Source organism: Nerophis ophidion, linkage group LG19 (assembly GCF_033978795.1).
Source record: "Nerophis ophidion isolate RoL-2023_Sa linkage group LG19, RoL_Noph_v1.0, whole genome shotgun sequence".
Taxonomy (NCBI): domain Eukaryota; kingdom Metazoa; phylum Chordata; class Actinopteri; order Syngnathiformes; family Syngnathidae; genus Nerophis; species Nerophis ophidion.
In genome coordinates this window covers 5,803,725-5,828,036 of record NC_084629.1, presented here as the reverse complement: position 1 = coordinate 5,828,036, position 24,312 = coordinate 5,803,725, and the positions used below count along the sequence as shown (strand labels likewise).

The following is a 24,312-nucleotide window of genomic DNA, read 5'->3' as shown; positions in this document are numbered from 1 at the left end:
TCCCATGGAAAATGTGTGGTGCATTATGAAGCGTAAAATACGACAGCGGAGACCCCGGACTGTTGAACGACTGAAGCTCTACATAAAACAAGAATGGGAAAGAATTCCACTTTCAAAGCTTCAACAATTAGTTTCCTCAGTTCCCAAACGTTTATTGAGTGTTGTTAAAGGAAAAGGTGATGTAACACAGTGGTGAACATGCCCTTTCCCAACTACTTTGGCACGTGTTGCAGCCATGAAATTCTAAGTGAATTATTATTTGCAAAAATAAAAATAAAAGTTTATCAGTTTGAACATCAAATATGTTGTCTTTGTAGTGCATTCAATTGAATATGGGTTGAAAATGATTTGCAAATCATTGTATTCCTTTTATATTTACATCTATCACAATTTCCCAACTCATATGGAAACGGGGTTTGTATTTAATTTTTGTTTTTTTTACCACATTCTTGCTTGATATACAGCTTAAGTTTTTGCTTTGAAAATTACATCTTTGTTTTCAAAATCCAAAAATACTTTCAAAAATTTGGACTTTTTATTGTAAATAAAGAAATGTGACTTTTGTTAATGAAGTTATTTCTATAATTATGGGACTTTATAGGATAATACAAACCCCAAAACCAGTGAAGTTGACACCTTGTGTAAAGGATAAATAAAAACAGAATACAATGTTTTGCGAATCCTTTTCAACTTATATTCAATAGATTAGACTACAAAGACAAGATATTTAATGTTCGAACTGGAAAAGGTTGTTATATTTGCAAATATTAGCTCATTTGGAATTGGATTACTGCAACATGTTTCAAAAAAGCTGGCACGAGTGGCAAAAAACACTGATAAAGTTGAGGAATGCTCATCAAACACTTATTTGGAACATCCCACAGGTGAACAGGCTAATTGGGAACAGGTGGGTGCCATGATTGGGTGTAAAAGCAGTTTCCATGAAATGCTCAGTCATTCACAAACAAGGAAGGGGCGAGGTACACCACTTTTTGAACAAATGAGTGAGCAAATTGTCAAACCGTTTAAGAACAACATTTCTCAACCAATTATTGCAAATAATTGAGGGATTCCTCCATCTAAGGTCCTTAATATTATCAAAAGGTTCAAAGAATCTCGAGAAATCACTGCACGTAACATTGAATGCCGTGACCTTGGATCCCACAGGGGGTACTGCATCAAAAATGGACATCAGTGTGCAAAGGATATCACCACATGGGCTCAGGAACACTCCAGAAAACCACTGTCAGTAACCTGTATGTACCTTTCAGCATTAATGGTGCCTTCACAGATGTGTAAGTTACCCATGTCTTGGGCACTAATGCACCCCCATACCATCACAGATACTGGCTTTTGAACTTTGCGTCGATAACAGTCTGGATAGTTCGCTTCCCTTTTGGTCCGGATGACACAATGTCGAATATTTCTAAAAACAATTTGAAATGTGGACTCGTACAATTTGCATCAGTCCATCTTAGATGATCTCGGGCCCAGAGAAGCCGGCGGCGTTTCTGGGTGTTGTTGATAAATGGCTTCGCTTTGCATAGTAGAGCTTTAACTTGCACTTACAGATGTAGCGACAAACTGTATTTAGTGACAGTGGTTTTCTGAAGTGATCCTGAGCCAATGTGGTGATATCCTTAAGAGATTGATGTCGGTTTTTGATACAGCCCCGTCCGAGGGATCGAAGGTCACGGTCATTCAATGTTGGTTTCTGGCCAATGCCGCTTATGTGGAGTGATTTCTCCAGATTCTCTGAACCTTTTGATGATATTATGGATCGTAGATGTTGAAATCCCTAAATTTCTTGCAATTGCACTTTGAGAAACGTTTTTCTTAAACTGTTTGACTATTGTGGACAAAGGGGTGTACCTCGCCCCATCCTTTCTTGTGAAAGACTGAGTATTTTTTTGGGAAGCTGTTTTTATACCCAATCATGGCACCCACCTGTTCCCAATTAGCCTGCACACCTGTAGGATGTTCCAAATAAGTGTTTGATGAGCATTCCTCAACGTAATCAGTATTTATTGCCACCTTTCCCAACTTCTTTGTCACGTGTTGCTGGCATCAAATTCTAAAGTTAATGATTATTTGATGATAGTTTGAACATCAGACATGTTGTCTTTGTAGCATATTCAACTGAATATGGGTTGAAAATAATTTGCAAATCATTGTATTCCGTTTATATTTACATCTAACACAATTTCCCAACTCAAAGTGGGTTGAGGGTTTGCATCTCTGTTGGAACATTTCTGTGTGGCGTTGGGCTGTCCTCCTTGTGTTTGTGTGGGCTTCCATGCACAAAACAAACACCTGATGATGGCGACCCTCATGAAACACAGGTGTGTCAGTGCAAAACACCACACACACAACACACACACACCATCATCATCATCATGGTGTTTGCATGCACACACACTAAAGTGACTGAATCACCTTCTTCCTCGTCTTCTCCTTACCGTTTTTAGAAGAAGTGAAAATAAAATGGGTTACAGGACGGTAGTGATGTACATGGAGATAGGCTGCTTCGTGGTGTGCGTGTCAGGGTGGATCCTGGTGTGTTCCACCATGCCCACAGAGATCTGGACCTGGTCTGAGGTCGGCACCATTGTCTTGACTACGTCCAACTACTTCTCCAACCTGTGGAAGGATTGTGTGTCAGATTCCACCGGTGTGTCGGACTGCAAGGGGATCCCTTCTTTGCTGGCACTCAACTGTAAGTACAATATAGTACTAATATAGTACAAACATTCTAAGTACAATAGTGCATCAACTGTAAGTATAATATAGTACTAATATAGCACAAACATTCTAAGTACAATAGTGCATCAACTGTAAGTATAATATAGTACTAATATAGTACAAACATTCTAAGTACAACAATGCATCAACTGTAAGTAGAATATAGTACTAATATAGTACAAACATTCTAAGTACAACAATGCATCAACTGTAAGTAGAATATAGTACTAATATAGTACAAACATTCTAAATACAATAGTGCATCAACTGTAAGTATAATATAGTACTAATATAGTACAAACATTCTAAGTACAACAATGCATCAACTGTAAGTATAATATAGTACTAATATAGTACAAACATTCTAAGTACAACAATGCATCAACTGTAAGTATAATATAGTACTAATATAGTACAAACATTCTAAATACAATAGTGCATCAACTGTAAGTATAATATAGTACTAATATAGTACAAACATTCTAAGTACAACAATGCATCAACTGTAAGTATAATATAGTACTAATATAGTACAAACATTCGAAATACAATAGTGCATCAACTGTAAGTATAATATAGTACTAATATAGTACAAACATTCTAAATACAATAGTGCATCAACTGTAAGTATAATATAGTACTAATATAGTACAAACATTCTAAGTACAATAGTGCATCAACTGTAAGTATAATATAGTACTAATATAGTACAAACATTCTAAGTACAACAATGCATAAACTGTAAGTATAATATAGTACTAATATAGTACAACATTCGAAATACAATAGTGCATCAACTGTAAGTATAATATAGTACTAATATAGTACAAACATTCTAAGTACAGTAGTGCATCAACTGTAAGTATAATATAGTACTAATATAGTACAAACATTCTAAGTACAACAATGCATCAACTGTAAGTATAATATAGTACTAATATAGTACAAACATTCTAAGTACAGTAGTGCATCAACTGTAAGTATAATATAGTACTAATATAGTACAAACATTCTAAATACAATAGTGCATCAACTGTAAGTATAATAAAGTACTGTACATAAGTGCAATATAGTACAAACATTCTAAGTACAGTAGTGCATCAACTGTAAGTATAATATAGTACTAATATAGTACAAACATTCTAAGTACAGTAGTGCATCAACTGTAAGTATAATATAGTACTAATATAGTACAAACATTCTAAGTACAACAATGCATCAACTGTAAGTATAATATAGTACTATTATAGTACAAACATTCTAAGTACAACAATGCATCAACTGTAAGTATAATATAGTACTAATATAGTACAAACATTCTAAGTACAACAATGCATAAACTGTAAGTATAATATAGTACTAATATAGTACAACATTCAAAATACAATAGTGCATCAACTGTAAGTATAATATAGTACTAATATAGTACAAACATTCTAAATACAATAGTGCATCAACTGTAAGTATAATAAAGTACTGTACATAAGTGCAATATAGTACAAACATTCTAAGTACAATAGTGCATCAACTGTAAGTATAATATAGTACTAATATAGTACAAACATTCTAAGTACAAAGGTGCATCAACTGTAAGTATAATATAGTACTAATATAGTACAAACATTCTAAGTACAATAGTGCATCAACTGTAAGTATAATAAAGTACTGTACATAAGTGCAATATAGTACAAACATTCTAAGTACAATAGTGCATCAACTGTAAGTATAATATAGTACTAATATAGTACTAACATTGTAAGTACAATAGTGCATCAACTGTAAGTATAATATAGTACTAATATAGTACAAACATTCTAAGTACAATAGTGCATCAACTGTAAGTATAATAAAGTACTGTACATAAGTGCAATATAGTACAAACATTCTAAGTACAATAGTGCATCAACTGTAAGTATAATATAGTACTAATATAGTACTAACATTGTAAGTACAATAGTGCATCAACTGTAAGTATAATATAGTACTAATATAGTACAAACATTCTAAGTACAATAGTGCATCAACTGTAAGTATAATAAAGTACTGTACATAAGTGCAATATAGTACAAACATTCTAAGTACAATAGTGCATCAACTGTAAGTATAATATAGTACTAATATAGTACTAACATTGTAAGTACAATAGTGCATCAACTGTAAGTATAATATAGTACTGTACATAAGCGCAATATAGTACAAACATTGTAAGTACAATTGTGCATCAACTGTAAGTATAATATAGTACTAATATAGTACAAACATTGTAAGTACAGTAGTGCATCAACTGTAAGTATAATATAGTACTAATATAGTACAAACATTGTAAGTACAATTGTGCATCAAATGTAAGTATAATATAGAACTAATATAGTACAAACATTCTAAGTACAATAGTGCATCAACTGTAAGTATAATATAGTACTAATATAGTACAAACATTCTAAGTACAATAGTGCATCAACTGTAAGTATAATATAGTACTGTACATAAGTGCAATATAGTACAAACATTCTAAGTACAATAGTGCATCAACTGTAAGTATAATAAAGTACTGTACATAAGCGCAATATAGTACAAACATTCAAAGTACAATAGTGCATCAACTGTAAGTATAATATAGTGCTAATATAGTACAAACATTCTAAGTACAATAGTGCATCAACTGTAAGTATAATAAAGTACTGTACATAAGTGCAATATAGTACAGATATTCTAAGTACAATAGTGCATCAACTGTAAGTATAATATAGTACTAATATAGTACAAATATTCTAAGTACAACAATGCATGAACTGTAAGTATAATATAGTACTAATATAGTACAACATTCGAAATACAATAGTGCATCAACTGTAAGTATAATATAGTACTAATATAGTACAAACATTCTAAATACAATAGTGCATCAACTGTAAGTATAATATAGTACTAATATAGTACAAACATTCTAAGTACAATAGTGCATCAACTAAGTATAATATAGTACTAATATAGTACAAACATTCTAAGTACAATAGTGCATCAACTAAGTATAATATAGTACTAATATAGTACAAACATTCTAAGTACAATAGTGCATCAACTAAGTATAATATAGTACTGTACATAAGTGCAATATAGTACAAACATTCTAAGTACATTAGTGCATCAACTGTAAGTAGAATATAGTACTAATATAGTACAAATATTCTAAGTACAACAATGCATGAACTGTAAGTATAATATAGTACTAATATAGTACAACATTCGAAATACAATAGTGCATCAACTGTAAGTATAATATAGTACTAATATAGTACAAACATTCTAAATACAATAGTGCATCAACTGTAAGTATAATATAGTACTAATATAGTACAAACATTCTAAGTACAATAGTGCATCAACTAAGTATAATATAGTACTAATATAGTACAAACATTCTAAGTACAATAGTGCATCAACTAAGTATAATATAGTACTGTACATAAGTGCAATATAGTACAGACATTCTAAGTATAGCAACTATAAGTATAATGCTTGTATTTTTACTCCAATGATGTTTCCACATTATTAAATTAAATACAAAAAAATTAGACAATGCACAATAACTGTAATGATTGTTGTGGAAGTGGGAGTGGCATTGCCATCTCAAAAAATGATTAGGGTCCACCAGGCCCATTGCAAAAGGACTCCAAATGAGTCCTTTTGCAATGGGCCAAAGGACCCTATTGAAACTGTAAGGTTTTATTATTCTTTATTATTATTCTTTATTATTCTGCACCTATGCGCTGTAATTTGACCCCCTTAACATGCTTCAAAACTCATAAGATTTGACACACACGTCGGTGTGGCAAACCTTCCCAAAGCAACCAAACCCCAAAAATTAAAATTGCGCTCTAGCGCCCCCTAAAAAAAAACAAAAAAAAAACAGACTGCTTATAACTTCTGTTAGCAATGTTGTAGAGACATGAAACAAAAACTTCTATGTAGAACTGACTTAGACCTACATTTCATAATTTTACTTTCTGGGGCAAAAATCAACAAAAAGTTGGCAAAAACCCCCTTCAATACAACATTTTCGCAAAAAATTCAATTTTTGCCTCTTTGAACTGTACTTTCACCCCCATAAAATGCTTCAAAACTCACCAAACTTGGCACACACATCAAGACTGGCGAAAATTGTGATCTAATGAAAAAAACAAACCCCAAAACTCAAAATTGCGCTCTAGCGCAATTTTTGAATAAAACACAGAAAAAAATGCTCCTAGGAAGAAAACACAGACAAAACTGCCTGTAACCTCCGGTAGGAATGTCGTAGAGACATGAAACAAAAACCTCTATGTAGGTCTCACTTGGACCTACATTTTATTAATTGACATCCTTCAGGAAAAATTAACAGGAAGTAAGAAATTACCCCTTCAAAATAAAAGTTTTGTAAACACCCGTCAAACGTTAGCTCCTCTGAGCGCGTTTGTCGTTTCGGCTTCAAACTCGCACAGAAGAGAGATTGAACCTTTCTGATTAAAGTTATTCACAGAGTTTTGATTACTGCTCCAGTTTTGATTTTACGCGCCTTCAAAGAACCCCTGCACAAAGTTTTCTAAAAAATGTCATTTTTGCCTCTTTGAGCTGTAATTTGACCACCTTAAAATGCTTCAAAGTGCAAGTTAAAGCTCTACTATGCAAAGCGAAAGCCATTGATCAACAACATCCAGAAACGGCGAGCTGTAATATGACCCCCTTAACATGCTTCAAAACTCACCAAATTTTACACACATATCAGGACAGGCGAAAATTGCCATCTAATAAAAAAACCAAACCCTAAAAATCAAAATTGCGCTCTAGCGCCCCCTAGGAAAAAACACAGACAAAACTGCTTATAACTTCTGTTAGGAATGTCGTAGAGACATGAAACAAAAACCTCTACATAGGTCTGACTTGGCAGCAGCCAAGGGCGGACCCGACCAACACTGCTTGCAGCTTTAATTTTTTTTTGCAACACACAAAAAAAAAAAAAATCTGTTCCAAGTGTCTTCTACCTGGGTGTCAAACTCTGGCCCGCGGGCCAAATTTGGCCCACCGTGTAATTTAATTTGGCCCTTGAGGCAATATCAAATTAACATTAGAGCTAGCCCGCCGGTGTTATAACACCGCATTCACCGCTAATACTCAAACTTACCAACCCTCCCGATTTTCCCGGGAGACTCCCGAATTTCAGTGCCCTTGCCGAAAATCACCCGGGGCAACCAAGTTTCTCTCGATTTCCACCCAAACAACATCATTGGGGACGTGCCTTAAAGGCACTGCATTCAACGTCCTCTACAACCTGTCGTCCCGTCCGCTTTTTCTCCATACAAACATACTATATGCAGACTTTACACACAAACAAGTGAATGCGATGCATACTTGGTCAACCGCCATACAGGTCATACTGAGGGTGGCCGTATAAACAACTTTAACACTGTTACAAATATGCGCCACACTGTGAACCCACACCAAACAAGAATGACAACCACATTTAGGGAGAACATCCGCACCGTAACACAACATAAACACAACAGAACAAATACCCAGAAACCCTTGCAGCACTAACTCTTCCGGGATACTACAATATACACCCCCCGCTACCAACAAACCCCGACAAGTTAACGTTGATATTTACATCAGAAAGCTACAAATAGGAAAGAGGCAATATATTTTTTTTAATTAAAATTTTATTTAATATACCATTGATATTTTTAAATTATTGTTATTATTATTTGAAAATATATTTGAGTTTGACAACCCTGATTTAAAGTGTATTACTTCAACTTTAATACCGTGAAAAAACAACTTGTTCGAGTAATATTTCAACTTTAATATTGTGAAAATACAACGTGTTCTAGTAATATTTTCAACACAAAAAAAGGAGATAAATCTGTTCCAAGTGTCTATTTTCCCTTGTAATATTTAAAGTGTATTATTGAAAAATACAACTTGTTCTAATAATATTTCAACTTTAATTCTGTGATAATACAACTTGTGCTAGTAATATTTTCAACACAAAAATAGGAAATAAATCTATTCCAAGTGTTTCTTTTTTCTTGTAATATTTAAAGTGTGTTATTGAAAAATACAACTTGTTCTAGTTATATTTCAACTTTAAAAACTACTGTGAAAATACACCTTGTGCTAGTAATATTTTCAACACACAAAAAAAGGAAATAAATCTGTTCGAAATGTCTCTTTTTTCTTGTAATATTTAAAGAGTGTTATTGAAAAATACAACTTGTTCTAGTAAAATTTGAACTTTAAAAAATACTGTGAAAATACGTGTTCTCGCAATATTTTCAACACACAAAAAAAGAAATAAATCTGTTCCTAGTGTCTCTTTTTTCTTGTAATATTTAAAGTGTATTATTCCAAAATACAACTTGTTCCAGTAATATTTCAACATAAATAGTGTGAAAAAACTACTTTTTCTTGTAATATTTTAACTTAAGTATTGTTAAAATATTTTAACTTAAGTATTGTTAAAATATATTTTCTGTAATTTTGTGACTCATCTTATTTTATTATTATTATTTTTTTACAATTTCTTTGTAACACAAAAAAAGGAAATAAATATGTTACAAGTGTGACTTTTTTCTTGTAATATTTAATGTGTATTATTGAAAAATACAACTTGTTCTCGTAATATTTTAACTTTAAGGCTGTGAAAATTCAACTTGTGTTAGTAATATTTTCAACACACAAAAAAGGAAATAAATCTGTTCCAAGTGTCACTTTTTTCTTGTAATATTTAAAGTGTATTTTTGAAAAATACAACTTGTAGTAATATTCCAACTTTTATACTGTGAAAAAAACAACTTTTTCTTGCTGTATTTTTTCACTTTATCATTGTAAAAATATAGATTGTTTTTCTGTAATATTGTGACTTCTCTTATTAGGGACCGATGTCCCTTTGGGACAGAGGCCCCTATAGAATTTTTTTTTAATTATCGTTTTGCTTGTATTATTTTCTGGTTGCACTGTGAATTTTTTATTTTTATACTTTGATGTTGTTCCTTCAAAATTATAAATGCTTTTTTTCAAAATATATTTTTTTTGTAAGACAAAACATAGAAATTAATCAGTTCCAAGTGTCTCTTTTTTCTTGTAATAATTAAAGTGTGTTGTTGAAAAATACAACTTGTTCTAGTAATATTTCAACTTTAAGAAATATTGAGAAAATACAAGTTGTTCTCGCAATATTTTCAACACAAAAATAGGAAATTAATATGTTCCAAGTGTCTCTTTTTTCTTTTAATATTTAAAGAGTGTAATTGAAAAATACAACTTGTTCTTGTTATATTTGAACTTTGAAAAATATTGTGAAAATATAACTTGTTCTAGTAATATTTTCAACACAAAAAAAGGAAATAAATCTGTTCCAAGTGTATCTTTTACCTTGTAATATTTAAAGTGTATTATTGAAAAATACAACTTGTTCTAGTAATATTTCAACTTTAATTCTGTGAAAATACAACTTGTTCTAGTAATATTTTCAACACAAAAAAAGGAAATAAATCTGTTCCAAGTGTCTCATTTTTCTTGTAATAATTAAAGTGTGTTATTGAAAAATACAAATTGTTCTAGTAATATTTTAACTTTAATACTGTGAAAAAACAACTTTTTCTTGTAATATTTTAACTTAAGTATTGTTAAAATATAGATAGTTTTTCTGTAATATTGAGACTCATCTTATTTTATTATTATTTTCTTTACAATTTCTTTGTAACAAAAAAAGGAAATAAATATGTTACAAGTGTGACTTTTTTCTTGTAATATTTAATGTGTATTATTGAAAAATACGACTTGTTCTAGTAATATTTCAACTTTGATGCTGTGAAAATACAACTTGTTCTAGTAATATTTCAACTTTAAGGCTGTGAAAATACAACTTGTGTTAGTAATATTTTCAACACACAAAAAAGGAAATAAATCTAAATAAATGTTCCAAATGTCACTTTTTTCTTGTAATATTTAAAGTGTATTTTTGAAAAATACAACTTGTTCTAGTAATATTCCAACTTTTATACTGTGAAAAAAACAACTTTTTCTTGCTGTATTTTTTCACTTTATCATTGTAAAAATATAGATTGTTTTTCTGTAATATTGTGACTTCTCTTATTAGGGACCGACGTCCCTTTGGGACAGAGGCCCCTATAGAATTTTTTTTAATTATTGTTTTGCTTGTATTATTTTCTGGTTGCACTGTGATTTTTTTATTTTTATACTTTGATGTTGTTCCTTCAAAATTATAAATGCTTTTTTTCAAAATATATTTTTTTTGTAAGACAAAACATAGAAATTAATCTGTTCCAAGTGTCTCTTTTTTCTTGTAATAATTAAAGTGTGTTGTTGAAAAATACAACTTGTTCTAGTAATATTTCAACTTTAAGAAATATTGAGAAGATACAACTTGTTCTCGCAATATTTTCAACACAAAAATAGGAAATAAATATGTTCCAAGTGTCTCTTTTTTCATGTAATATTTAAAGTGTGTTTTTGAAAAATACAACTTGTTCTAGTAATATTTGAACTTTAAAAAATACTGTGAAAATACACCTTGTTTTAATAATATTTTCAACACAAAAAAAGAAAATAAATCTGTTCTAAGTGTCTCTTTTTTCTTGTAATATTTAAAATGTGTTATTGAAAAATACAACTTGTTCTAGTAGTATTTTAACTTTAAAAAATATTGTGAAAATACAACTTGTGGTAGTAATATTTTAACTTTAATACTGTGAAAATACAACTTGTTCTAGTAATATTTTCAACACAAAAAAAAGGAAATAAATCTGTTCCAAGTGTCTATTTTTTCTTGTAATATTTCAAGTGTATTATTGAAAAATACAACTTGTTCCAGTAATATTTCAACATAAATAGTGTGGAAATACAATTTTTTCTAATAATATTTCAACTTTAATACTGTGAAATTACAACTTGTTGTAGTAATATTTCAAATGTAATACTGTGAAAAAACTTTTATTGTAATATTTTAACTTTATTTTTGTGATAATATAAATAGTTTTTCTGTAATATTGTGACTTTTTATTTGCATACTTTGATGTTGTTCCTTTAAAATTGTAAATGCTTTCTCAAAACATTTTTTTGGAACACACACACACACAAAAAAATCTGTTCCAAGTGTTTCTTTTTTCTTGTAATATTTTTAGTGTATTATTGAAAAATACAGCTTGTTCTAGTAATATTCCAACTTTAATACAGTGAAAAAAGCAACTTATTCTTGTAGTATTTCTTTATTTTATTATTGTGAAAATATAGATTGTTTTTCTGTAATATTGTGACTTCTCTTATTTTCATTGTTTTGCTTGTATTTTTTTCTGGAAACACTGTGACTTTTTATTTGCATACTTTAATGTTGTTACTGTACAATTATAAAAGCCTTGCCAAAACATTTTTTTATAAAACAAAAAAAGGAAATAATTCCGTTCCAAATGTCTCTTTTTTCTTGTAATATGTAAAGCGGATTAATGAAAAATACAACTTCTTCTAGTAATATTTCAACTTTAATACTGTGAAAAAACAACATTTTTTTGTAATATTTTAACTTTTTTATTGTGAAATTATAGATTGTTTTTCTGTAATATTGTGACTTATCTTATTTTAATTTTTTTGCCTGTATTTTTTTTCCGGTAACACTGGGACTTTCTTTTTGTATACTTTGATGTTGTTCCTGTAAAATTGAATTTTGTTTTACTATTTTGACTTTGCTACACATTTTATATATATATTTATTATTGTAGTAAAACTCTTCTTTTTGGTATAAGATGGCTTATTTCTCTACAAGATAAAAAATATTTTAAACCTATCAATCAATCAATCAAAGTTTATTTATATAGCCCTAAATCACAAGTGTCTCAAAGGGCTGCACAAGCCACAAGGACATCCTCGGCTCAGATCCCACAAAAGGGCAAGGAAAAACTCACAACCCAGTGGGATGTCAATTCAATGTGAGTTGACATCACATTGTTTTAATTAGATTCATCCCGTTTTGGAATTAGGATTAATCATGATATTTATGTATGTCATCTTTGTATTATGCCACTGTAAAATTGAACTAAAATTACAACTTTGTTTTGTTTTTTGTTTTGTTATATTTTGACTTTTTCTTCAAAATCTCTGTGCCCACCCCCACACAAAAACAAAAAAGATGAGTAATTTATTTGAGTCTAACTTGACATGCTTACTCAACCAGCGCTATACGACTATACCAGGGGTGTCAAAGTCAAGGTCCCCGATCCAGATTTGGTCCGCAAATTCATTGTCTATGGCCCCGGGATGATGTTAGATTAGTATTAAAACCGGCTGCTGTTTTGCATGCACCAATACTTTAACATTTTCAAAATCAAGTCATAAAAATGGGCTCCCACAGTACATTTTTGGGGTCCTACTTTTTTGTAAACACTTTTTTTAAATTTCTTTTTGCTATTTGGGCTTATTGGACCCTAATTAGAATAAAAACTAAAAATCATTTTTTTATATGATGTAATTAGTCCATAAGTACACAGACGTGTACATGCACATTTGCATTTTTACACTTTTTTTTTTTTTTTTTACAAATTCTATTTTATTTTATACTCTTCTGACCATTCTGGGCCAAAGTGTTTTACCATGAATTGATTAATGTAGACCCCGACTTAAACAAGTTGAAAAACGTATTCGGGTGTTACCATTTAGTGGTCAATTGTACGGTGCAATCTACTAATAAAAGTATCAATCTATCAATCAATCAATCAATCAAACCATCAGATGGCAGTATAAGTGTCCACCTAAGTGGCCATAAGACCCCAATTCAATAATGTACACTATTTTGGGAATAAGAGCTAAAAGGTGCTGTCCACGCATGTGGCCACTAAGACTTTAGTGCCAAAATTTGAGGAAAATCTATCAAAGAATTCTTGTGATATGCCTTTAAAAATGTGCAAAGGTAAGCCAAAATAATAAAAAATGTTATTCAAAAAAAATACCCAAGACCTGCTGTGACATCAGCACATTGTTTTGTTTATGTAAATATTGTTTAATACCAGATTGTGCACAGATTCTAAACTGTAATGTAGTTTTTGTTGTATTTCCATTTTTCGGCATTATTCGATATTTTGATTGTTTTCAGCCATTTTGGGCCAAAGCGTTCTTTATTTTATTTTATTATTTTACTTCCTCTTATAACACAGTATCTACTGAACTTTTTAATGTCCAAAACATTATTGTTAATCAAAATGTACCATGTGTATGTTCAATTGTACAGGTCGCTATTCACTTATTTTGAAGCGGTTTTTTTTTCAGTTTTTTTCATATGTTCATGGTTTAAATTCAAATTAAAGTGCTAACAAATGCTAAAATACTTGTATAAAATGTTAGGTTTACATATTAATGTCAATTTGTTAGAGAGATTATGTTTCCGGAATGAATGTGAACACATTTACAAAAAAAAGCAGCTGCATAAGATTTACCTTTTTTTTTTTTTTTTTTTAATTCCTATTTTTATACATTTATGGCTCTAAAAAAAATATTTAGCGGAGAACTTTTAATCTAATGTTCACAATGGCATTGTCTATGCAAAAATGCAAAAAAAAAAAAAAAAAGAGTAGTTCCCAGACGTGGGGTCGAAAGTCATTTTCTAGCAACTTTTTCCTGGTTCACCTCATGGCCAAAGACAGAGGTCGGCAACCCGAAATTTTGAAAGCGCCACATTGGACCAAAAATACAAAAAAGTAATTTTTCTGGAGTCGCAAAACATTAAAAGACTTAGATAAACTCACTTTTGTTCATTCACGCACAGTATAAAACGTTTGGTGGACAAAATGAAACAAAGGAGTGGCATAAAAAACGTCTTTCTGTAGTAAGGTCGGAGAAAGTTGTACATGTAAAACAAACTGTTGAGTCACGGTCCACACGACGGTGGGTTCGAGGGCCGCTGAAATTAGTAGGACAAAACGGCGCTCGCCAAACACTCTCATCAGTGAAGCATCAACACAAACATATTCAACAGTGGGCTTTCTAATAATTAAGAAGCTTTTTTGTCGAGTTTGTCCTCCTACAGAAACCATATTACAACACAAAATATATTTTTCAGCCGCTTTTTTTCCCTATTTCCATACATTTTGGAAAAAGCTCCATTGAGCCACGTGGCTCTAGAGCAGGCTTCACCAACACGGTGCCCGCGGGCACCAGGTAGCCCGTAAGGACCGGATGAGTAGCCCGCTGGCCTGTTCTAAAAATAGCTCAAATAGCAGCACTTACCAGTGAGCTGCCTCTATTTTTAAATTGTATTTGTTTACTAGCAAGCTGGTCTCGCTTTGCTTGACATTTTTAATTCTAAGAGAAACAAAATTAAAATAGAATTTGAAAATCCAAGAAAATATTTTAAAGACTTGGTCTTCACTTGTTTAAATAAATTCATTTATTTTTTTACTTTGCTTCTTATAACTTTCAGAAAGACAATTTTAGAGAAAAATGACAACCTTAAAAATGATTTCAGGATTTTTAAACACTTATACCTTTTTACCTTTTAAATTCCTTCCTCTTCTTTCCTGACAATTTAAATCAATGTTCAAGTATTTTTTTTATTTTATTTTAAAGAATAATAAATACATTTGAATTAATTCTTCATTTTAGCTTCTGTTTTTTCGACGAAAAATGTTTGTGGAATATTTCTTCAAACTTATTATGATTAAAATAAAATAAAAATATTCTGGCAAACCTAGAAAAGCTGTAGAATCAAATTTAAATCTTATTTCAAAGTCTTTTGAATTTATTTTAAAATTTTTGCTCTGGAAAATCTAGAAGAAATAATGATTTGTCTTTGTTAGAAATATAGCTTGGTCTAATTTGTTATATATTCTAACAAAGTGCCGATTGGATTTTAACTTATTTAAAACATGTCATCAAAATTCTAAAATTAATCTTAATCAGGAAAAATTACTAATGATGTTTTATAAATTATTTTTTAAATTTTTTCAAAAAGATTCAAATTAGCTAGTTTTTCTCTTCATTTTTTTCGGTTGAATTTTGAATTTTAAAGAGTCGAAATTGAAGATAAACCATGTTTCAAAATTAATTTTCTTTTTTTTTTTCGTGTTTTCTCCTCTTTTAAATCGTTCAATTAAGTGTTTTTTTTCATCGTTTATTCTCTACAAAAAAACCTTCCGTAAAAGGAAAAAAAAAATGTACGACGGAATGACAGACAGAAATACCCATTTTTTAAATATTTATTTATTTATTTATTAAAGGTAAATTGAGCAAATTGGCTATTTCTGGCAATTTATTTAAGTGTGTATCAAACTGGTAGCCCTTCGCATTAATCAGTACCCAAGAAGTAGCTGTTGGTTTCAAAAAGGTTGGGGACCTCTGGGGGGAGGAATCCTTTTTTTTTTTTTTTTTTGTCATGAAAAAGGAACGTTTTTGTCATGAAAAAAGGAGGTTTTTGTGGTTGGTGCACTAATTGTAAGTGTATATGGTGTTTTTTTTATGTTGATTTAGTTTAAAATTGTATTTTATTTTATTTTTTTTAATAAAAATGAATAAAAAATTCTTCTGCGGCCCGGTACCAATCAGGCCACGGCCCGGTGGTTGGGGACCACTGCTCTAGAGGATAGCATAGGGTTGCTGACTAAGAGGTTAATTCATAAAAAAAATAACAACACAAAATAAAATGAATTTTTATGCACATTCATTCAATTTCTTCTTTCCTTCATGGATCTAAACTTCTATTTTTATTGTAATATTTTCAGAATGTGTTTTTTCTATTTTCTAAGACAAAGAAAACAATCTAAAGTCGTCTTTATATTTTGGTTTTAATGCCATGATTTTTAATAGTCCGGCCCCCTTCTGCACAGATTTTTCTTTCATGCCGGCCCCTGTGCTAAATAAAATGTGTTTGACACCCCTGGCCTAGACCATGGGCAGGTTTCACAACTGCCCCGTCTCGCCCTGCAGGGGACATTCACATGTGCCGAGCCCTCATCATCATCGCCATCATCCTGTCCTTCTTCGGCTCGGTTCTGGTCATGGTGGGAATGAAGTGTACCAAAATCGGGGGGTCCGAGCTCGCTAAGGCAAGGGTGACCTTTGCTGGGGGGATGAATTACTTCATCGCAGGTAACTCCCAGCACAGATCCACAATGTCACACGTAACATAACGCCCGTGTTATTCGACACGTTATTTCCTGTTATGGTGAAAGTTCCAGGTTTTTACAGTTCCTGTGGCCCTTTTTTTGGTTTCAGGTTTGTGCTCCATGACGGCTTTCTCCTACTACGGAAACAAAATAAGAGCGGAATTCCAAGACCCAACCTACAGAGAACAGAAGTAAGCTTAGGCGGCGATCTACATCGGTGTGTGTGTATTAGTGTTGTCCCGATATCAATATTTTGGTACCGGTATCAAAAGTATTTTGGTACTTTTCTGAGAAAAAAAATGGGACCACAAAAAATATTACGGTACATTAAACATACCGTATTTCCTTGGATTGCTGCCGGGGCGCTAATTATTTTAAAACCTCTTCTTACTCCGGCGCTTACATGCGGTAAATTTAGGCCTGCGCTTATAAATTTGAGTGTGATGTAAGGATACCATCATGAAAAGCACATTTAATAACAAAACCGTTATCATGGTCTTACCTTTACTTATAAATGAAGTCCATGCGCAGCTCCTTCTGATCAAAAGCATCGATAACTTGTTTATAGAAGTCTTCATTATCTTTCCTCAGTTGTCTCGATGGAGATCTTCCTTTATTACCTCCTGCTTCGATTGAAAGTCCAGTTTAGAAAACTGTTTTATTTCAGATATGTAATCCTCCATGTTAAAAGTGCAAGCGAGAGGAAAAAAATATACGATCGCTGCTCACTCTTGCTGCTTGTTGTCACTTCTTCAATCAATCAATCAATGTTTACTTATATAGCCCTAAATCACTAGTGTCTCAAAGGGCTGCACAAACCACCACGACATCCTCGGTAGGAAAACTCACACCCAGTGGGACATCGGTGACAATAATGACCCAGTGGGACGTCGGTGACAATGATGATTATGAGAACCTTAGAGAGGAGGAAAGCAATGGATGTCGAGCGGATCTAACATGATACTGAAAGTTCAATCCACAATGGATACAACACAGTCGCGAGAGTCCAGTCCAAAGAGGATCCAAGACACAGCAGCGAGAGTCCCGTTCACAGCGGAGCCAGCAGGAAACCATCCCAAGCGTAGGCGGACCAGCAGCGCAGAGATGTCCCCAGCCGATACACAGGCGAGCAGTACATGGCCACCGGATCGGACCGGACCCTTCTGCAGCCGAGTAGTCGCAAGAAGGATCACTAGCGCCCTCTACCATTTGATGACTCATATTTGACACACGCAGCTACGGTATATTAATAAAACATAGCTGCTTGCTGTTCTTTTTAGCATATTCAATATCTTGGACCTTAATTCCTACTGAATAAGCTCTTAATCTTCTTCCCTTTATGCGATTTCAAATTATTGAAATCAGCCACTTCCATTTTGAAAATGATGACAGGTGAAGTGTCACTCGTGACGTGACGAGTTTGACCCGGCGGAAATTCTAGACATGCGCTAATAAAAATAATATTTTGCGAAACGAGTTTGACCCGGCGTTAATCCTGAGCCGGCAGTAATGCTAAGCATGCGCTAATTATTTTGCGAAACGAGTTTGACCCGGCGCATACTATATACCCGGCGGTAATTCAAGGAAATACGGTATGTTTCTTATTGTATTTTTGTCCTTGAATAAAATAGTGAACATACAAGACAACTTGTCTTTTAGTAGTAAATAAACAAACAAAGGCTCCTACTTGAGCTGCTGACTGTCATGTCTTAGTGATCATGTTTAGTTTGGCTATGTTCTGTTTGTTTTTTGGATTTTGTCAATTCCTGTTTTTTTCCCTCTCTGTTTTGTTTCCATGACAACCCCTTAGTTTTCACCTGACCTCATGTCAGGCGCCTGATTCTTTTGGAGTCACGTCACCATTATTCAAGCCCGCAGTTGCCAGGCAGTCAGACATCACATTCATGCTCTGCCCTCTTGACACTCTGAGTACTCTGTCCAGGTCAAAGTTCAAGCTGCTCTTTACTTGCCACGCAAGTTTTTGTGTTTATTCATGTCACAGTTGAGTCAGTTTTTTAGTTCATGTCTTCATGTCCATAGTTTACGTTATAGTAATAGTTTTTGTTTTCTTAGCCAAGTTTTGTACCTCCGCTGTGAGCGCCTTTTGTTTTCACTTTTTGATGGAATAATTAAAAGATGTCATTACCTTCACGCCATGTCCGGTTCAGTCGATTTGCACCACGGGAAAACAAACCACACCATAGTCCAAGCCTCGACACTGACATATGCAGTCATCTATCATTCTATTATTTTGTCAACATTATGAAGGACAAACTGTAAAAATTAATTATTAATGTACTTGTTCATTTACTGTTAATATCCACTTATTTTCTGTTTTAACATGTTCTAACAACAGCTGTTTCAAAAGGAATGGGGGGTACGTACACAGCCATTGTTTTCGGTCACATTTACACAAAAGAAAAAGATGCCTCGGGCTTGGACTGGTCCTGGATCGAGCCTGGGCAGGTCTTGGCTGACAATAGATAACCCCTTCCATCTCCTCCCATTATACACAATGGACTTTCTGAAGCCTTTGGCGGTATAGCTCGGTTGGTAGAGCGGCCGTGCCAGCAACTTGAGGGTTGCAGGTTCGATTCCCGCTTCCGCCATCCTAGTCACTGCCGTTGTGTCCTTGGGCAAGACACTTTACCCACCTGCTCCCATTGCCACCCACACTGGTTTAAATGTAAAAATTAGATATTGGGTTTCACTATGTAAAGCGCTTTGAGTCACTAGAGAAAAGCGCTGTATAAATATAATTCACTTCACTTCACTATCTACACTTCTGTTAAAATGTAATAATCACCTATTCTTCTCTTGTTTAGATACTTAACATTAGTTCTGGATGATACCACAAATTTGGGAATCAATCCGATTCCAAGTGGTTACAGGATCATACAATCACTCAAAGTCCTCATGTGTCCAGGGACATATTTCCTGACTTTATAAACATAATATACATTTAAAAAAAACAAAAGAAGATTTTGTGATGTTAAGAAATATCGATGTAATCATAGTAGTATCGACTAGATATGCTATAGTACGTGGTATCATTACAGTGGATGTTATGTTTGTATTGTAGCCTCCCGGAAGAGTTGGTGCTGCAGGGAATACTTGGAATTTGTTCTGTAGTGTTTATGTTCTGTTCTTCCAAAATGTGTTTGTCGTTGTTGTTTAGTGTGGTTTCATTATATCTGTCAGGTTCAACCACTGATGATATCTATTAAACGAGACAAGAAGCAAGGAATTAAATGGAGACAGAATCAAATTTGGCTCAATTTGAGGAGAAACGTCTGGGCTGTACTCTTGTACAATCTCCGGCACGCTCTGGGGAAAGATTGAAAGCCACCTCTTTTTGTTTGGACTTTCCCTGTTTACATAACAACAGCTGTTTCAAAAGGAATGGGGGGTGTGTACACAGCCATTGTATTCGGTCACATTTACACAAAAGAAAAAGATGCCTCGGGCTTGGACTGGTCCTGGATCGAGCTTGGGCAGGTCTTGAATGACAATAGATGTCTCCTCCCATTGTACCCAATGGTATTTGTTTAGCCTTTGGCTTGGTACAACAAAGACAGCTTCTGTTCACTGGGAACTCGGAGAACGGACTTTTTTTTGATAATTTACATACAATTTTTCTGACAATATGGCACATGTTTATGACAGTGTTGGCATTGTTCATACCGCCACCCTTAGTGTGACATGTATGGCTGTTGAGTAAGTATGGTCTTCATTCGCTCATATGCAGTGTGTTGTAAATCAATATTATCATATAAATAGTTTATTATTGGGCACAATAAAAAATTGTTGTACCAAGCCAAAGGCTTAAAAAATTCCATCATCCAAGACCTGCCCAAGCTTGATCCAGGACCAGTCCAAACATGCCACAAAATTTAACAAGAAGAAGATTGATTTTTTTTTTTTTTTTTAATTTCAAAGATTGAAAGTGGTGCTTATATTGCCTATGGAATTAAGTACAACTTATTGTCACATTTGTTTGTGTTACTAAAACCCATATTTTGCTTAAAGGTATGAAATAGGTGTCGGGGTGTTCATCGGCTGGGCGGGTTCCACCTTGCTGGTGGTCGGAGGTCTCATTTACAGCATCTTCGCCGGGAGGGAGGGATGCCAGTCAAGGTAAACACGTCCTGTGATGGTTTTTTTGTTGATAATTTGCATGCTAACAAATATACTCATGTCATTAATATATATATTTTTTGGGATATTTCAGCTATAAAAGCGAGCCTGCCTACATGTTACCTGATCCCTTCTTAGCCTCGCCCCTAAAGAAGAAGGTACTTGGTGCAGATGTTAGTGACAGCAGGAAATCACAGATCAGCAGCATCAGTAGTAGTACTACTACTAGTAGTAGTAGTACTACAAGAAATAGTAGTAATAGTAGTAGTAGTAAGAGTGGCTCTGCAGTGACCAGCAGCACAAGAACATCAGCCACTAACGCATATGTGTGATGTCATTGTTCAATGTTTGCATGTCACCCTTTGTCTCTTCCTAATTGTACCTTTAATTATGACTGATCATACAATCATACAAAACCCAAAACCAGTATAGTTGGCACGTTGTGTAAATCATAAATAAAAACAAAATAGAATGATCTGCAAATCCTTTTTTCAACGTATATTCGTTTGAATAAACTGCAAAGACAAAATAGTTAACGTTCGAACTTGTTAACTGTGTTATTTTTTGCAGATATTAGCTCATTTGAAATATGAAGCCTGCGACGCGTTTTTAAAAAAAGCTGGCACAAGTGGCAAAAAAAAGACTGATAACGTTGAGGAATGCTCATCAAACACTTATGTGGGACATCCCACAGGTGAACAAGCTAATTGGGAACAGGTGGGTGCCATGATTGGGGGTAAAAGCAGCTTCCATGAAATGTTCAGTCATTCACAAACAAGGATGGAGGCGAGGGTCGGCACTTTGTGAACAAATGTGTGAGCAAAATGTCCCAACAGTGTAAGAACATTTCTCAACGAGCTAGTGCAAGGATTTAGGGATTTCACCGTCTACTCTCCGTAATATCATCAAAAGGTTCAGAGAATCTGGAGAAATCACTGCATGTAAGCGATGATATTACGGACTTTAAATACATCAGGCGGTACTGCATCAAAAAGCGACATCCGTGTGTAAAGGATATCACCACATGGGCTCAGGAACGCTTCAAAAAACCACTGTCAGTAACTACAGTTTGTTGTTATATCTTTAAGTGCAAGTTAAAACTCTACTATGAAAAGCCAAAGCTAGTTATCAACAACACCCAGAAACGCCGCCACCCGAGCTCATCTAAAATGGACTGATGCAAAGTATGAAAGTGTTCTGTGGTCTGATGAGTCCACATTTCAAATTGTTTTTGAAAATTGTGGACCTCGTGTCCTCCGGAACAAAGAGGAAAAGAACCATCCGGATTGTAATGGGCGCGAAATTCAAAATCCAGCATCTGTGATGGTATGGGGGTGTATTAGTGGCCAAGGCATGGGTAACTTACACATGTGTGAAGGCACCATTAATACTGAAAGGTACATACAGGTTTTGGAGCAACATATGTTGCCATAAAAGCAATGTTATCATGGACGCCCCTGCTTATTTCAGCAAGTAAATGCCAAGCTACGTGTTACAACAGCGTGGCTTCGTCGTAAAAGAGTGCGGAAACTAGACTGGCCTGCCTGTAGTCCATACATGTCTCCCATTGAAAATGTGTGGTGCATTATGAAGTCTCAAATACCACAACGGAGATCCCGGACTGTTGAACAACTTAAGCTGTACATCAAGCAAGAATGGGAAAGAATTCCACCTAAAAGGCTTCAAAAATTGGTTTCCTCAGTTCCCAAATGTTTACTGGGTGTTTTTTTTAAAGGAAAGGCCTTGTAACACAGTGGTAAAAATCCCCCCTCTGACAACTTTTTTGCAAATTTTTGCTGCCGTTAAATTCTAAGTTAATTAATTTTTGCTACAAAAGAAACATGTTTCTCAGTTGGAACAATACATCTCTTGTCTTTGCAGTCTATTCAATTGAATATAAGTTGAAAAGGATTTGCAAATCATTCTATTCTGTTTTTATTTATAAATTACACAACATGCCAACTTCACTGGTTGTGGGTTTTGTAATGACAGTTCCCCCAGCATTGTGCCAATAATGAGCAGCTGTTGCAATCATGTGTTTTCCTAAATGTAATAAGTCACTTAAAGAAAGGCTCTTGTTAATGAAAATGCAAAATATTTAATTGCAAAATAAAAAAAACTTTTGAAGAAACAATATTGCTATTTGCATATGCTTGTATTATCACTATTACCATTATTATTGTTGTTGTTGTAATGGTTCAGGTTGTTTTGATTTTATGCACGTGTTTCTAATAATGCAGAATAAAATGTGATCAAATTATTGGTACTTCAACTTCATACATACATACATACATACATACATACATACATATATATATATATATATATATATATATATATGTATGTATGTATGTTTGTGTGTGGTGTGTGTGTGTGTATATGTATATATAATAAACAATATAAATATATTCTTTATTCTATATACTGTATATAAATTATATACATATAATATATAGACACATATATGTATACATACATTAAACATTATACATATATAATTTATGTAAAAAAAAAAAAAAAAAAAATATATATATATATACCAAAATGATTCCAAAAATGATTCCCGGGTGCGGCACTGCTGCTACCCACTCTGATTTCACCACACCGAGTGGGTGTGTGGCAATCATTGGTACTTTAACTTTAATATTTATATGTATATATATATATATATTTATATGTATATATATATATATAGGCCCTGCGATGAGGTGACGACTTGTCCAGGGTGTACCCTGCCTTCCGCCCGATTGTAGCTGAGATAGGCGCCAGCGCCCCCCGCGACCCCGAAAGGGAATAAGCGGTAGAAAATATATGGATGGATGGATATATATATATATATATATATATATATATATATATATATATAAATATATGAGGTCCTCTCCAAGGTTCTCATAGTCACCCCACTGGGTGTTTAGTTCTCCTTGCCCTTAGGTGGGTTCTTCCGAGGATGTCATATTTGTAGTGGTTTGTACAGTCCTTTGAGACATTTGTGATTTAAGGCTATATAAATAAACATTGATTGATTGATTGATTGATTGATAAAGAGTCAAAACTGAAGATAAACTATGTTTCAAAATTGTATTTTCATTTTTTCCTGTTTTCTCCTCTTTTAAACCGTTCAATTAAGTGGTTTTTCATCATTTATTCTCTACAAAAAACCTTCCTTAAAAGGAAAAAAAAAGTAAGACGGAATGACAGGAAGAAATGCCCACTTTTCTATATATATAGATTTATTTATTAAAGGTAAATTGAGCAAATCGGCTATTTCTGGCAATTTATTTAAGTG

At 33.3% G+C, this 24,312-nt stretch overlaps 1 protein-coding gene across 1 annotated transcript; it reads left to right on the top strand.

The window, feature by feature from the left end:
- The first annotated feature begins 2,372 nt into the window (after positions 1-2,372).
- Positions 2,373-23,159, top strand: LOC133537903 (claudin-10-like). Its single transcript, XM_061879049.1, has 5 exons — positions 2,373-2,716; positions 16,708-16,869; positions 16,996-17,077; positions 20,916-21,023; positions 21,118-23,159. The coding sequence occupies exons 1-5, from the start codon at positions 2,485-2,487 to the stop codon at positions 21,353-21,355; spliced, it is 822 nt and encodes a 273-aa protein (XP_061735033.1). The 5' UTR covers positions 2,373-2,484; the 3' UTR covers positions 21,356-23,159.
- The last annotated feature ends 1,153 nt before the right edge of the window (positions 23,160-24,312 follow it).

What these genes read in the sequence shown, in the direction of transcription:
- LOC133537903 (XM_061879049.1), top strand. Translation starts at nt 2,485, where the DNA reads ATGGGTTACAGGACGGTAGTGATGTACATGGAGATAGGCTGCTTCGTG. An exon ending in TTCTTTGCTGGCACTCAACT is followed by an intron (nt 2,717 to 16,707) that starts GTAAGTACAATA and finishes CTCGCCCTGCAG; the next exon opens with GGGACATTCACATGTGCCGA. An exon ending in AGGGAGGGATGCCAGTCAAG is followed by an intron (nt 21,024 to 21,117) that starts GTAAACACGTCC and finishes GGGATATTTCAG; the next exon opens with CTATAAAAGCGAGCCTGCCT.